The sequence below is a fragment of the Gopherus flavomarginatus genome, chromosome 1, assembly GCF_025201925.1.
Source record: "Gopherus flavomarginatus isolate rGopFla2 chromosome 1, rGopFla2.mat.asm, whole genome shotgun sequence".
NCBI lineage: Eukaryota > Metazoa > Chordata > Testudines > Testudinidae > Gopherus > Gopherus flavomarginatus.
The window spans coordinates 105573062-105588162 of NC_066617.1; the positions used below are offsets into that span (position 1 = coordinate 105573062).

Consider the following 15101-nt stretch of genomic DNA (forward strand, 5'->3'; position numbering starts at 1 on the left):
GTGCTGAAGATTGCTGACCCCTGTTCTAGGACCTGGACTGCCTGTTTGAGTGAGAGGAATAGAGTCAACTCGAACTGAAGAAGGCTCAGTGTCATGATGTTCACCAGACTGCAGATTCCTTTTTACAGGAGCGTGCTGATAGCTTAGTCTTTGATTCTAGCTGAAATGTACACAATGGTGGCTTATGAAGTTCTTCTGATTGTCATATATGGCCAAGAATATAGCAGTACTCTAAAAAAGAAGAATCTTGGCCAATTTTAACTGTTCTTTCTCTGCTTCTGCAACCATCCAAATCACTGGCTTACTGACATTGAGGAGCAAGCTATGTACGTAAATGCTTGAAAGGATGCTCTAGAATACTCAAATGGCATTTCAGTCATTTCCATCTTTCTTTCCTTAGGGCTGCTTCAGAAATACTGCCCTTTTCATGGATCATATAATCAGGCTGGCTACTTCTGAGATGACTGCATCTACCCTTGGGTTCTTTGTTATTGTCTTTGTGTTCTCCTTTTATAGGGGATATAGAGGGTTTTAATTTGCTGCTGAGGAATTCCTGTCTGGTACATTCCTCACACTGTTACTTTGTCTCATATGAGAATATACTATAAAGCCCTTGGAAGGATTGCTAGAGCTGAATTTCTCAGGAATAGTAACGTCTAGCTTCTTATCGTTTCAGGCTTTCAGATGTTTCTTTTGGTAGAGCTTTCCTGAAAAGCTTAAGTTCTCTACTTTCATGGAACTGAGAGTCAGGAATATCTTGGTGTTCTTCATTTCCTCTGATGTATTTGTCCACTACTAGCCTCTTGCCTTTTAGAAAATCTTCTCAACATCCGAGCAAGAAGAAGTAGGAGTGGTAACTTGGCCCATTGTAAAGAACCTCATATTCATCAAGGTAGTAATAAAGCAGGATGAATTCACTTCTCCGTCTTCCTCTGAATATACTGTCCTTCCCTACAACCTATTAGGCTGACTGCAGAAATTTACTGAAGTGAGGCTTAAATTCCTGGCCTCCATCAGCATAGGGAGAATTGTCTTAGGAGGAAGAGACTATGAGGGGAGAAAGAACTAGTGGTGATTGCATACCTTTCTGCGGAAAGGAGTGGTCCCACTTTTGATTGATCGTCCTGCTCTGTGAAAGGAGGGACTAAACATATGTTGTCTTTGTCATGGTGCTGGAGCAAGTGCCACCATGTTTTGCTCACACAATGCTATTGTGGAGCATGATGAGAATGACGATAAAATGCAGAACAAATATAGAGTTGGGAGAAGTCTTTTTTTACTTGTAATGCTTCATGGAAACATCATAATAAGGGTGGAGGTTTTTGTGTTTTTGTTTTCTGAGAATTAATAAAGTGAAAAATCTACATGCTTTCAAGGTTTCATATGAGTTTTTCAGAGATGGACCCATCAAGACAATGCATTTCAATGTAAATCCTCTTATATTGGATTTTATATAATAAAAAAGTTATGTCTTCAGCTAACTAAGGGAAAATATGCCCATGTGTCTAGACTGATATACAAGGACTTTAAGTGAGATAATTATCACATATTAAAATTTCTCATCAGACACTTATGCTTGTTAAAACATTTAATCACCTTTGGGCTAGCTTTCAGTACCCTGCCATCTTAAATGCTTAGAACCCCTAAGCCTGCTACGGCTTTGTCTACTCTAGAGAAAAGAGTGGTGTTATAAAACACATTAACTAATATTTTAATTGTTCATATGATCAGTTAAAGGTAGTTAAATAGTGCTGAAGCTCTGTATTCTGATGAAGAAGATGTGCTACTTCACTTCTACTGACTACCAACAGGTTAGATTAGCTGCCTCGATCAAGTGTAAATTATTTCACATGAATAGTAGTACTGCCTTTTGGAACACTAGGGGGCTCTATAGGATCATAATTGAGAATACAGTCTGTACTCTTTGACTAAAATTTTTTTAGTATGCAAATAGTTTGAAATTCTAACACCTAATTTATTTAAGTGAAAAGTGTATCTGTGTTGTTGAAGCTTTGATAAATTCATTTTTCAGGATTTGGAAATTCAGTTTATAATCTTCAGAAAATAAGGATTTTCCTCACAGAACTTTAATTCCAAAAAAATACATGTACATGTACTGGTGCTATTGTGAACTTCAAAAACACTGGCTTTTCTTTTATTAAAGATAGAAAATTCAATAATGTCTCTTAACCTTCTCAAATCTATATTAAAAAAACAAATTATATTGGCCTCTATTATCCTATGAAGATTTTTAAGTATACTGAGAAATATAGTATCTCCAATTATATTTGTCCAATAAAGGTTGCATTTTTTTGAGTGGCATTAGATTTATTATTCAATAAATACTGTAGATGTGCTGCACTCTGGATAAATGTGAAGTGTATGTTTCTTGTACTGGAAGGCTGATTGCGATCACAGTTTTCATGAGGTGGATGGATGAATGAACGCATAGAATAAATGAGGGTTCATATGAAACTCCTTTAGGATCCTTGTACGCCCTTCTTTAGCTAAGACTCATTTCACCATGAAATCTAAGTACTAGACAACTATTTTCTTTAGTTACCGTGTGTTTCTTTTTCTTCTTTCTCTCCGGTGGTGGTACTTTTTTCTTCTTTTCCCTTCCCCATTGTGGATTGGCCATGCAAGGAAGATGGCACTACTATAAAAGGGCCTCATAGAAGAAGTGGGTCTTGAATTCAGTCCTGAACAAGGTCAGACTCTGTCTGGATTCTTCTAGTAAAAGGTTTCATAGCTAGAATCTCTCAAAGCTCAGAATATTCTGCTCTCTGTTTCCAAAAGTCTGAATCTGGACCTGAGTGGCTGCACTGTCATTGTTAGAGCATCACAAACATTTATTCATAGTCCATCATAACAGTCTCTGAGATACCTTGCCTAGCCTATTAAATGCCTCGTGTATTTGGACTTCTTATTAAATAGACAGGTAGCCAGTGGAATTTAGAATATTGGTAGTGGGCAGCCACTTGCTTTAATTTTTGGATGGTCTTTGCCTTTAAGCCCACGTAGGTGAGTTGTAGTCAGTTTTCAAGCTCTAGACTAGACTACTAATATGAAGCTGAGACTGCCTTATCATTCGCCCTTCCTATATTGCTAAGGTGGTCATGGCCTCCTGATGTTTAGTTGCCCTAAAAAGAGGCTAATGAACTAATGCAGCTGTGAAGCAGAAGTTAAGTTTTAGGCTCTGACTGTATCCTATGCTAGATTTAATTTTCTTAGGAACTGATTGTATTGTCTTCTCATTGGAAGTTCCTTCCGTAGATGGAATCCTAGTAATCAGTTTATCTACACAGTTCTGTTTATGCCTGGCTATTTGTAGGGAGCAGACAAATAACATGTTTCATATTTTCCCCCACTCTTCAAGGCATTGAAGTGTGTGTGAATATTAAAAGGTGGGGAGTAAGGGTAGGATTAAAAAGCACTGGCCTAATTCTATTTCCTTTGAAGACTCGCTGTTGACTTCAGTGGGAGCAAAGTTAGGCCATTTTTGAGCGCCCTTCTGAAGTTTCATAATGCTTTTTGATTAATTGGGTATAAACTTTATATGACAGCCTGTGTTTATTTGTATGGCTGTATATTTGTTCCATACAGTTGTTGTTAACTTCAGAATTTACTCAGTTCAACCTGTGAAAGCATTGATCGCCAGCTGTGGGTTAGTTTGGCTTCTTGAGATTTGTGAGGCAGCCCCTGCAGCTGGCTATTTACACAGCATTTTTGAAATATTACTGTCTTCTTGTATTGCAGAGGGAATCTATATTTGTTTGAACTGTAGTTCATGAATCATTTTCTACAACAGCTCAGACTCTAACTCTAGAGTTTTCTTTGTGTTGTCCTCATAGGATAGTGCTGTGGTAGTGTTAGATATCTGTATGTAATTCTAATTTACTATTCTGAAGTATTAGTATTTTATTTGAAAAGAAAACATTTGATCATTCTCATTTACTATTCTTTATGTAATTGTCCTAGTTAATTTTAAGGGTTATTTCACCTGCTAGGAACCTCTCTTTACCTCTGCACCTTTCAAAAGAAAGGATCTATTACCAGATACTTTACTTTGAGTGGGGAACTGGGGAGGTAACTACAAACAAACAAACAATTTCTTTATCCACTTTCCCTTGAGAACTGCTTAAATATGTCTCTTCCTTTCCTAGTGAACACGTTCCAACAGGTTCATATATTGGTCTATTGGGTTACAATGATTGGTAGATTCCATGTAAGCAATTTCTGTAATAGTCACAGGAATTTTATGTGATTGCAAGTGGGGGGAGAGGATCCTAATGTGACATACAGATGAGGAGGTTATTCACAAAAAAATGTATTTTACGGTGTGATCCACTTGATGAAAAAGTTGAAGAATCTCTGCAATAGTACATTTCTCTTTATGAAGTATTATTAAAACTAAGGTACAGTGGTTTTAAAAAAAAAAGGACCTAATACTGTGTGAGTTGTGATTCATTATCTTTCCTTTTTATTTTGTAGTGGTAATTGTTCGCTTACAGTTTCACAAAATTAAGTATTTGGAGCAGTAGTCCCCAACCTTTTCCGCGGGGTGGGCACCCAGACAACTAGCTGCCAAGGACCGGGGCCGCCAGACAAGCAGCTGCCGAAATGCTGCCGTGTAGCGGCAACATCAAGAGGCATCACCGCCAAAATGCCGCTGTGAAGCAGCAAAATGCTGCCAAATTTCGGTGGTAGTGCTTCTTGAAGTTGAGGCAGCATTTTGGCGGCTGCTTTTCCCGCGGCCAGTATTCGGGCGCACATGGATGCCCTGGCAGGTGCCATGATACCCACGGGCACTGCATTGCAGACCCCTGATTTGGAGCATGTAGCAAAGAGCCGTCTCACTGGCACGGCACCTCCTGCTAGTCAGTCCAGCAATTAGCTCATGCAGCTCAGGAGCGCCCTCCTCTGGACAGTTTCTTGCCCTTGGTTACCTTCTCTGTTGTCTCCAACACCTCTGGCCCCGTGTTTGTCCTGAACCCTGGTGCCCCTTATATTGGGGTGCTGACCTACAGCAGTGCCCCCACACTCTGGGTCTCCCCCCCAGGGGAACCCCAACTACCCTATACCCACCTTGCCTCGGTGGCTACTGCCGGTCGTCATTTAGCCCATTCTCTCCGGGGCAAACTGCAGTCTGAAATGACCACTCATCACTGGCAAGGGGGTTGGACCTGCTGCCTTTTCTTGGCCTGGCTGCCTCCCTGCAGCCCTAGTACCTCCACAAGCCTTTACTGCAAGGCCTCAGCCTGGGAGCTCGCCAGGCCAGAGCTCCCCAGCTCAGCCTGCCCTTTCCCAGTATTGCTCTGTCCAAGGTACCCCTGTCTCTACCAGGCAGCTGAGTCCTTCTTGCTCCACTGCTGGAGCAAGACTCACTTCCTTCTCCCCAGGAGCCCTTCTTATGTTGGCCCAGACAGGCCCTGATTGTCTGCCTCAAGCCCACTCCTGACTGATTGGCTCTCTGGTGCAGCCCTTTTCCCAGGCTGTTTTTAACCCCTTCCAAACTGGAGTGAGGTGACGGTCTTGCTACAGGGCAGATCTCCCAAAGAACTTTTGATAATAAAGTCTACTGAGAAACAATAGAAATATTCAAGCACAATTTTAATAGCTTTAAAATATTGATTCAGTAAATGAGTTATCATTGGACTTCTGCAGACTCATCCATGAAACTGACAAATAGACAGCAATTGACACACAAAAACCCAAAGGCTGGCAAAATTACAACCTGCCTGGCATATATAACTTGAGAACATATTTATTAATGTCTCTGCTCTGGGATATTTCTTGCATAATGTTTAATTTTTTCACTATGTCTGATGATCTTCATTATTTGATATTGATGAATCATTATGGGGTTTTTGTTGGCTGTTGTTCTGAGATGATGTAATATCAAACTTTCTTTAGTTTTTTGTCCTTAACTCTTTCGTGACAACTATTTTTTTTCCACCTTTTCAATTACTTATTATCTGTGCTGCTATGTTGGTATTTGCTCCACAAAGTTTTTCCTTGATCCTATGTTATGGCCCGAATGCTTATGGATGTCTAAACTACAAAAAACAAACAAACAAAAAAAACCCACCATAGCAGCGAGTCTCAGGGTCCAGGTCAACTGTGAGACTTGCACTTGGCGCTTTTTCTCTCACATCCTGAAACACTACCATGGCAGCTTCATTTTTTAAACTCTTTCAGAACAGCTTTTTTTCTAAATGCCACCAAAGTAGTATTTGCTTGAATTGAAAGGCTCTGCAATAAGAATCTTGCTGTTCGGGGATTTGATGTCACACCGATAACTTATGGTGCTTGGGTGAAGTCATACCTAATAAAGGGATAATCTTCTATTTTGCAATGTTTTACATGCAGTTACATAAAAAAAATTCAGACATTCATTCAAAACTTGTTAGGGATACATTTTTTGTCCAAATTCTGTACATGTGGGCAAAATACGGCCGATTGTTTAATACTAAATAACAGTGCTATATTTTTCATAAGATTAAGCATATGCAAAATAGTATTGGGGCATTACTGTGAAATTTACCTTTATTTGCCATTAAGTGACTTATACCATTATTTTTATTGTTGCTGCATTAGGAAATATAGCCTCAATGGGACAACTCATGTGGGGAAGAACTGCAGGACTGAGTCCTAAACTCATTTATGGAGAAAAACTGTACTCTTTCTATGCAGACAGAGTACAGTTTATATAAGCAATTCTGCTTTATAAATATATTACCTTACTGTGGAGTCCTTGTTCTCTGCTATTTTTCTGTAAATTATGATGCAATTTTGATGAAATTGCTGCTGTTATATTTTTAAGCATTACACTGTGCAAGCTGGTTATATGTATTTTTAAAAATGAGCTACTCAAAGTAAAAACAAAAGTAGGCATTTTGGTATTCTGCTCAGAACTGTCCTAGATATTTAAAACCTAGCGTGATTGATTTATATGCATTATATTAAGCACGATGTTTTAATCAGTTAAGGCTTGCTTTTTCTGTAGAGCTTACTTTGCAATCTGTTGTTGAGGAGGAGGAAGTCTGTGTTCTTGTTTGTTTGTTCTCAGTTGAATTAATAAATGAAAACTTGATTTCTACTTCTCTAAAAAAATTGAGATATGCATCACAAAGTTTGTTCTGTTTTCCAGGTCTTCTTTATCTTCTCTAACATAGATACACAGTGCAGTGTTTACACTTAAAAAAACAACAAAAAACAAAAAACCTCCCGAAACAAAACACTATACTGCACACATGATTTGTCCCCTGGGCAAAGGATGAAAGAAGGAATGTATGTGATATTAATCATGTCACTTAATGCTCTATTAGAAGTCCTGACAAGGACAGTATAAAAATGGATAATATATAGAACAGAATTCCATGTTAAAGTTTAAATTCCTTGGGGGAAAATTTGTAGGAACCCCAAAAAGGCTAAATCAATGTTTGTTTTTTATTTTAGAGACATATTACTATATATCTCCTTTAGTTGGTGCCTTTTTCTTGGCTCTGACTCCTATGTGGATTGTAATAGCTGCCAAACATCCAGCTACAAGAACTGTTCTCTATTCAGGGTGGGAGCCTGTTATAACTGCTATGCTTATAAGCAGGTAAGTAATTTTTTTAAATTGTTTCATTGTGCTCCCCTGTCTGAATCTACCTGTTGTCCTTGTCTTATTAACCCCCCTGCCAAACTTTATTAATGCAGAATTAAGATTTTTCAGTGATGCCTTGTGCCCTTCCAGAATGTGGAGAGTAGCTAAACGTAAATCTCTGTACAGTATATCCTGGTTTTCAGAGTTGAGATACACCTCACCCCTGCAATGTATGCATCCTTAGCTCTGACCTCCTAGAGCTGGCAGTAGCCACTGAGAATGTTCAGTAAGGGGGAGGGATAGCACAGTGGTTTGAGCATTAGCCTGCTAAACCCAGGGTTGTGAGTTCAATCCTTGACAGGGCCATTTTGGGATCTGGGGCAAAAATCTGTCTGGATTTGGACCTGATTTGAGCAGGGGGTTGGACTAGATGACCTCCTGAGGTCCCTTCCAACCCTCATATTCTATGAGTCTATGATTAACAAACTACTAAAAGAAACAGTGGATTTTTCCAAATCTTTAAATCAAGATTGAATGCCTTTCTGGAAGGTTTGCTTTAGTCAAATACAAGTTACTAGGCTCAAAACTTGAAATTCAATGGATTAGATAATCTAATGGTCCCTTTTGGCCTTAAAATCTGTGAAGCCACAATTAGTAGAGAAGAGGAAGGACTAAGGGAATTGTGCCCATTGTTTATGTTGTGTTCCACAGATTTGGATTCCAACTGTTATTTGCATGCATGCCCTTGCATTCACTGTGTTAGGTGTAGCTGTGCTGAATGGTAGAAGGATTAGTTGGAGCGGCTTGCAGATCTGTGACTGTGCTGTGAACACAGGTGCATACCGCATGTACCTTGAGAGATGAACTATGCCTCCTTTTCAGCACTGAATTTTGTGGGTTTTGTCAGTAGCAGTCTTCTTGCCTTGGGGATTGTCAGCAGTTTGGTGGCATACATCAGTGGTTCTCAACCTGTTTTCATTTGTGGACCCCTAAAAATTTTTGAGTGGACTCCTTTGGAAATCTTAGACATAGTCTGAGGACCCTGAAGGGTCTGCGGACTACAGGTTGAGAACCACTGGTATGCATGACAGTAGTCTCCAAGGCTTAGTGAAGGGTAAGTAAAGACAATGTCTCAGAAGGATTCCCCTGGACAAGGGTGAAGAGGTGGTAACATTCAGCAAGATTGGGGTTGTTTGTTTGTTTTTAGGCTCTCGGGTATGTCTGTATTGTGGTTGAAGGTGTGATTGCATCTTGGGTAGGCCCAGCCAAGGTGAACTGCTAGCAGGGGTATAGGGCTGTTTAGCTGATGGGTAAAATTTAAGCGCCAGGTCTTCACTGTACTTTTACCTTGGGATAGTTCTACACGTTAATTACCTCAAGGTAAAAAAGCTCATCTTTATTAACAGTGAAGACAAAGCCTGAGCTGAACAGAACAAAAAGAAATGGTGGGAAAGAGGCGGAGCAGCAGTAATTATGGGCTGGATGTTTATGAGGAGGGAATTGAAGGCTGGAGGAAAGACTGGCCTATGGGCCAAATGCTTGACAGCTCTGCAGGAAGTTAAAATTTGCCAGAGATATAGTGCTCAGGTCAGAGGAGAGGATTTGTTTTTGTCTATATCTTGTTTGTAACTAGAGATATGTGTATTTTATGCTTACAGTTGAGGAGGTGCAGCTTGTTTTGGGAGCATGTGGACTGTGACGGGAGCATTCAGAAAATAAAGGGACAAGTACTCGGACTGGGCAGGGGCTGTCTTATGCTATGTTTGTATGGTGCCGATCGCCATCACTGCCTCTAGGCAGTCCTATAATACAAATAATAAACAATGCTGGTAATTCTAATGTATATGTTAAAATAGTAATTCTCCATGATTTATAAATCTGAAAGGATTTTCACAAGGACATTGAAAGGCACCTTTTTGACATCAGTACCTCTCTCTTCCAAATATCAGGTTCCTATTTCAAACCTCTCAGGTGCAAAAACCGTTTTTAAAAGGAGCATTGATAAACTGTGTTTTTCACTAATGATCTCCTCAGGAGCAGTGGAACTGTATGCTCAAACTTTCCTAAAAAAGGCGGGCAGAAGGGACAGTGAGAGAGCAACCAAGCATAGAACATTTTCAGGTCACTTTTTGAACAAGTGTTACTAAGAATTTTGAATATTTAAAGACTGATTGATAGAATTTGAAAAATAAATATTGGTGCACCTAGCTGCTTTGTTCTAAATGTTGTACTTTATATTTTTCAGCATTGGTGGCCTTATTCTGGACACAACTGTTTCTGATCCTAACTTGGTTGGGATTGTAGTTTATACTCCAGTAATCAATGGTAAGGCTGTAATAGGATTATTTTATAATAAATATCAAGTCTCTATACATGTTTTATAAAAGATTATTACACTAAAGTTCAGCTGCAGTGAGTGAGTATCTACCACATTAATTTTGAGTTGTTACTTTGGTATCAGAAACAGGGTAATTTAAAATAGTAGCAGTGACTCCTGGTCTTATGTACCAGAAACATCGAAGTGCATGTGTGAGAGAGAGAGAGAGAGAGAGAGAGAAAAAAAAAAACAGGAGGCTAATAGTACATATTTAAAGTTTGTGTAAGAAAGGGGGAAAGTTGAAAGAAAACATATTCATATACTGTTTTTAAATTATGATGACTGTTAAATATAGGATACCAAGATGTAATTCTTCAAGGGTTTTGTCTTGGACATATGGGGCAAATTTTCAAAAACAGTCTCCAAAATATGCAGGTGCAAGTATTAAGTGGTAATTATGCAGGCAAAATATAGAAATCATAGATCAAGATGGATGTTGGTTCATATTCTATACACCTCTACCCCGATATAAAGCGGTCCTCGGGAAACCATGTTATATCAAACATGCTTTTCGGCCCCAACCCCCGTTCCTTGTTCCCTGACAGCCCCCTCCAGAGACCCCCCTCCCTAATCACCCCTAGGACCTCACTCCCTACCCAACCCCCCTGTCCCCTGACTGCTCTGTCCCCTATCCACCCCTCTCTGCCCCCTGACAGGCACTCATCGGCAGCAGCGGGAAGCAGAGCAGCCCGGCCCCAGTCCGCTCCACCCTGCTGCCTCCCAGCCGGGGCGCTCTGCTTCCCATTGCCGGTAAGTAGGGGAGGTTGGGGAAAGGATGCCCTCCTGCACTTACCTGCGGCAGGAAGTGGAGCGACGCGGCCCCAGCCCACTCCTCTTTCCTTGCCCCAGCCCCAGCTGTGTCACTGGAGGGCGGCTGGGGAAAGATCCTGCACTCACCTGCAGCGGGAAGTGTAGCACCACGGCTGGGAGCTGGCGGAGTGGAGCTGGTTGGGGCTGGGCTGCTCCGCTTCCCACTGCCGGTGAGTGCGGGGCAGTTGGGGAAAGGCCCCCCGCACTCACTGGCGGCAGGAAGCAGAGCAAGGTGGCCCCAGCCCGCTCCACTCTGCTAGCTCCCAGCCGCAGCGCTCCACTTCCTGCCGCTGGTGAGTGCGGGGAGGTTGGGGAAGGACGCCCTCCGCACTCACCGGCAGCAGGAAGCGGAGCGTCGCGGCTGGGAAGTGGCAGAGTGGAGCAGGCTGGGGCCAGGCTGCTCCGTTTCTGCCGCTGCTGGTGAGTGCGGGGGGGATCCCTTCCTCCAAACCCCCTCCCCCGAGCGACACGGCTGGGGCTGGGACAAGGGAAGCAGAGCAGGCTGCTCCTGGCCCCCAGCTAATCTCCCGGGCCACTCTGGGACTGCAGGGCCCCCAAAAGTGCCCTCCCACAGCTCCTGACCCCCAGACCCTGGGTGGGGGGGGGAGCCCCTGACCACCCCCGAGACCGTCTGCCCCTTATTAAACCCCTCAGCCCCGGCCTGGTCCGACGCCCTTAACACGCTGCTCAGAGCAGCGTGTCAGAGCTTTACCATGTTATATGCGAACCCGCGTTATATTGAGTCATGTTATATCGGGGTAGAGGTGTATGTGCAACTGCATGTACAAATCAAACATTTTGCAGCCATGCAGATATATATTTGTGAACATTAACTAGGTCCATGAATTATATGTGGATATTTCCTAGATTCCTGTCTCTGAATTAATTCTTTAAGCATAGATGTGAAATGTTGGATTAATTTGTCAGCATATTAAACTATTTTTAAAAAATAAAATGTCTTGTAAGTCAAGCCCTGCACAGATACAAAATTTGTGTCTGCATCCAATCTGTGATCCACAGACATGGGCTGTGGATGCGGATATCCGCAGATTTGTACTATATGTAGGCTCTACTTGTAAGAAATATATTTATTTTCTAGTTCTGATTTATTCTTCACTGGTCTGCTTTGCAGTGTGCAAAAAGATCTCACGTAGAAATTAGACACGGGACTTTCTTATTTGCAGTAGGTTTTCTGCTTACTGTGTAGCAAGTGCGGAACATACAAAGATACTTTCTCTAAATATAAATATTGTGATAAATCTCTGCTCATTTCCATTCATAAAAATATACAAAAGGGAGCCTAAGACTCTTAGAGCTGGTCTACACTACAAAGTTAGGTCAGATTAACTACATCGCTCAGGGCTGTGAAAAATTTCATGCCCTGTGCAATGTAATTAAGCCAACCTAAGCCCTGGTATAGACACCTCTAGATTGATGGAACGATTCTTCTCAGAGAGGTGGATTTACTACAGCGATGGATAATGTTTCCTCTCTTTTTTTCATCCATGTGCGGAATGAATTTTTGTATGTGCACCAATATTGACATAATGTGTGGATGTGTGCCACCGGTAGAAATTAAAACCTTAGATATAATATATATTTTTAAGAAGTTATCATAGGGATAATTACTCCAGCCAGGATAGGGTAGGCATTTTAGAACTCACTACTCAAAGAATTAAATTTAAGCATAAGAGAGAAATAAAATTATGAAATGCACAGACCAGTCAAAAAAAAATAAAACAGCACTTTGAACAAATAAAATTATAGAGCATATATGTGCATTGCAGGAAGTACCAAGAAGTAACAACAAAAACAATAATACAAGTTTTTGTTGGGAGGTGAGTGTAAAAGAGGCTCTGTGAGAGAGAGAGAGAGAGAGAGAGAGAGAGAGGGTATTCGTGAGTGTATGAGAGAGAGACAGACTGTGTATGTGTGTGAGAGACTCTGCTATCACTTTAAGCAGAGCGACACTCACCAGGCTGAAAGCTTGTTAAGACTTAGGCCTGGTCTACACTACGCGTTTCAACCGAATTCAGCAATGTTAAACCTATTTAACCCTGCACTCGTCCACACAACGAGGCCCTTTATATCAATATAAAGGGCTCTTTAAACCGGTTTCTGTACTCCTTCCCAACGAGAGGAGTAGCACTGAAATCGGTATTGTCATGTTGGATTAGGGTTAGTGTGGCCACAAATCGATGGTATTGGCCTCCGGGCAGTATCCCACAGTGCACCTTTGTGACCGCTCTGGAAAGCAATCTGAACTCGGATGCACTGGCCAGGTAGACAGGAAAAGCCCCTTGATCTTTTAAATTTCATTTCCTGTTTGCCCAGCGTGGAGCTCTGATCAGCATGGGTGGCCCATGCAGTCCCAAATCCAAAAAGAGCTCCAGCATGGACCGTACGGGAGATACTGGATCTGATGGCTGTATGGGGAGACAAATCTGTTCTATCAGAGCTCCGTTACAGAAGACGAAATGCCAAAGTATTTGAAAAAATCTCCAGGCTATGATACAGAGTCCACAGCACAGTGCTGTGTGACAAGGGTAACGGAAAGCCAAAGAATCAAATGGATGCTCAGGGAGGGAGGGAGGGAGTACTGAGGACTCCAGCTATCCCACAGTCCCTGCAGTCTCCAAAAAGCATTTGCATTCCTGGCTGAGCTCCCAATGCCTGTAGGGTCAAAAACATTGTCCGGTGTGGTTCAAGGTATATCTCGTCAATTTACTCCCCCTCCCTCCTGTGAAAGAAAAGATGCTGCTAGACACGCAGTGCTGTGGCACTAAACAGCAGCATCCCCTCCCCTTCCTTTCCTGATGGCTGACAGTACAAAATGGTGGAAAACCATCATCATCCCGTGAGTGCTCCTGGCTGGCCTCGGTGAGGTCGGCCGGGGGCACCTGGGTAAAAATGGGAATGACTTCCGGTCATTCCTGGCAGATGGTACAGAACGGCTGGTAACCGTCCTCATCATAGCAGCTGGAGCCAGAGCTCCATCAGCCTGCCCCCCCCTTTCGTGTCTAAAGAAAAGTTTCTGTACTCCCTGGACTATCGTAGCAGCGGGAGGCTGCGCTCCTCTCCCCCCCCACACCTTTTAATGTCCTGCCTGGACTATCATAGCAGCTGGAGGCTGCCTTCCCCTCATTTTATCTCACTAAAAAGTCAGTGTTTCTTATTCCTGCATTCTTTATTACTTCATCACACAAATGGGGGGGACATTGCAACGGTAGCCCAGGAGGGTTGGGGGAGGAGGGAAGCAATGGGTGGGGTTGTTGCAGGGGCACTCCCTAGAATGGCATGCAGCTCATCATTTCTGCGGGATCTCTGGGGCTCTAACCTGGAGCAGCTATGCTCTCTGGTTCTCTAGTAGACTTGCCCCATATTCTAGGCAGGACTGACCCTATTTTTAGACAAAACATAAGGGAATGACCTGGGGAGTCATTCCCATTTTTGTCCAAGCGCCCCCGGCCGACCTCAGCGAGGCCAGCCAGGAGCACCCATGACAGCAGCAGACGGTACAAAAGGATTGATAACTGTCATCTCATCGCCAATTTACAATGGCAGACGGTGCATCTCTGCTGCCTTGCAAAGGCAAATGAATGCTGCTGTGTAGCACAACAGTACCGCATCTGTCAGCAGCATCCAGTACACATATGTTGACAGTGACAAAAGGCAAAACGGGCTCCATGGTTGCCATGCTATGGCGTCTGCCAGGGCAATCCAGGGAAAAAGGGCTCGAAATGATTGTCTGCCGTTGCTTTCACGGAGGAAGGATTGAGTGACGACATTTACCCAGAATCACCCGCGACACTGTTTTTGCATCATCATGCATTGGGATCTCAACTCAGAATTCCAATGGGCGGGGGAAACTGCAGTAACTATGGGATAGCTACGGGATAGCTACCCACAGTGCAACGCTCCAGAAATCGACGTTAGCCTCGGTACATGGACGCACACCACCGAATTAATGTGCTTAGTGTGGCCGCGTGCACTCGACTTTATACAATCTGTTTTACAAAACCGGTTTATGTAAAATCGGAATAATCCCTTAGTGTAGACATACCCAAAGCAGCAGCTGCCAGCAGCTTTGTCTCACTCCCTGGCGCTCTTCCCCCCTCACTTCCACCACTTTGCGGAGATAGGGTACATGGGGGGAGGAGGGAGACACCCTGACATCAGTGTCCTCCCTTCTCCCTCCCCACTCTGCACAGCAGACAGAAGGCTTCCAGGAGCAGCTGGCGAGGAGTTCCAACGCAGAGGGCAGGAGCAGCACGGCTGTAGGGGAAGGGCACCTGAACATCGTCATTGCTGAGGATGTGC

General features: G+C 42.8%; 2 protein-coding genes across 8 annotated transcripts in view; one reads left to right on the plus strand and one right to left on the minus strand.

The window, feature by feature from the left end:
• Positions 1 to 15101, minus strand: part of WASHC4 (WASH complex subunit 4) — a 275049-nt gene that overhangs the window by 196750 nt on the left and 63198 nt on the right. The gene's annotated exons all lie outside the window — the stretch shown is intronic.
• SLC41A2 (solute carrier family 41 member 2) overlaps positions 1 to 15101 on the plus strand; it is a 95859-nt gene that overhangs the window by 44536 nt on the left and 36222 nt on the right. For all 3 annotated transcript variants that reach the window (XM_050945765.1, XM_050945755.1, XM_050945775.1), the window contains 2 exons: positions 7462 to 7609; positions 9840 to 9919. In XM_050945765.1, coding sequence (XP_050801722.1) covers positions 7462 to 7609; positions 9840 to 9919 — 228 coding nt within the window. The remainder of the gene's footprint in view (positions 1 to 7461; positions 7610 to 9839; positions 9920 to 15101) is intronic.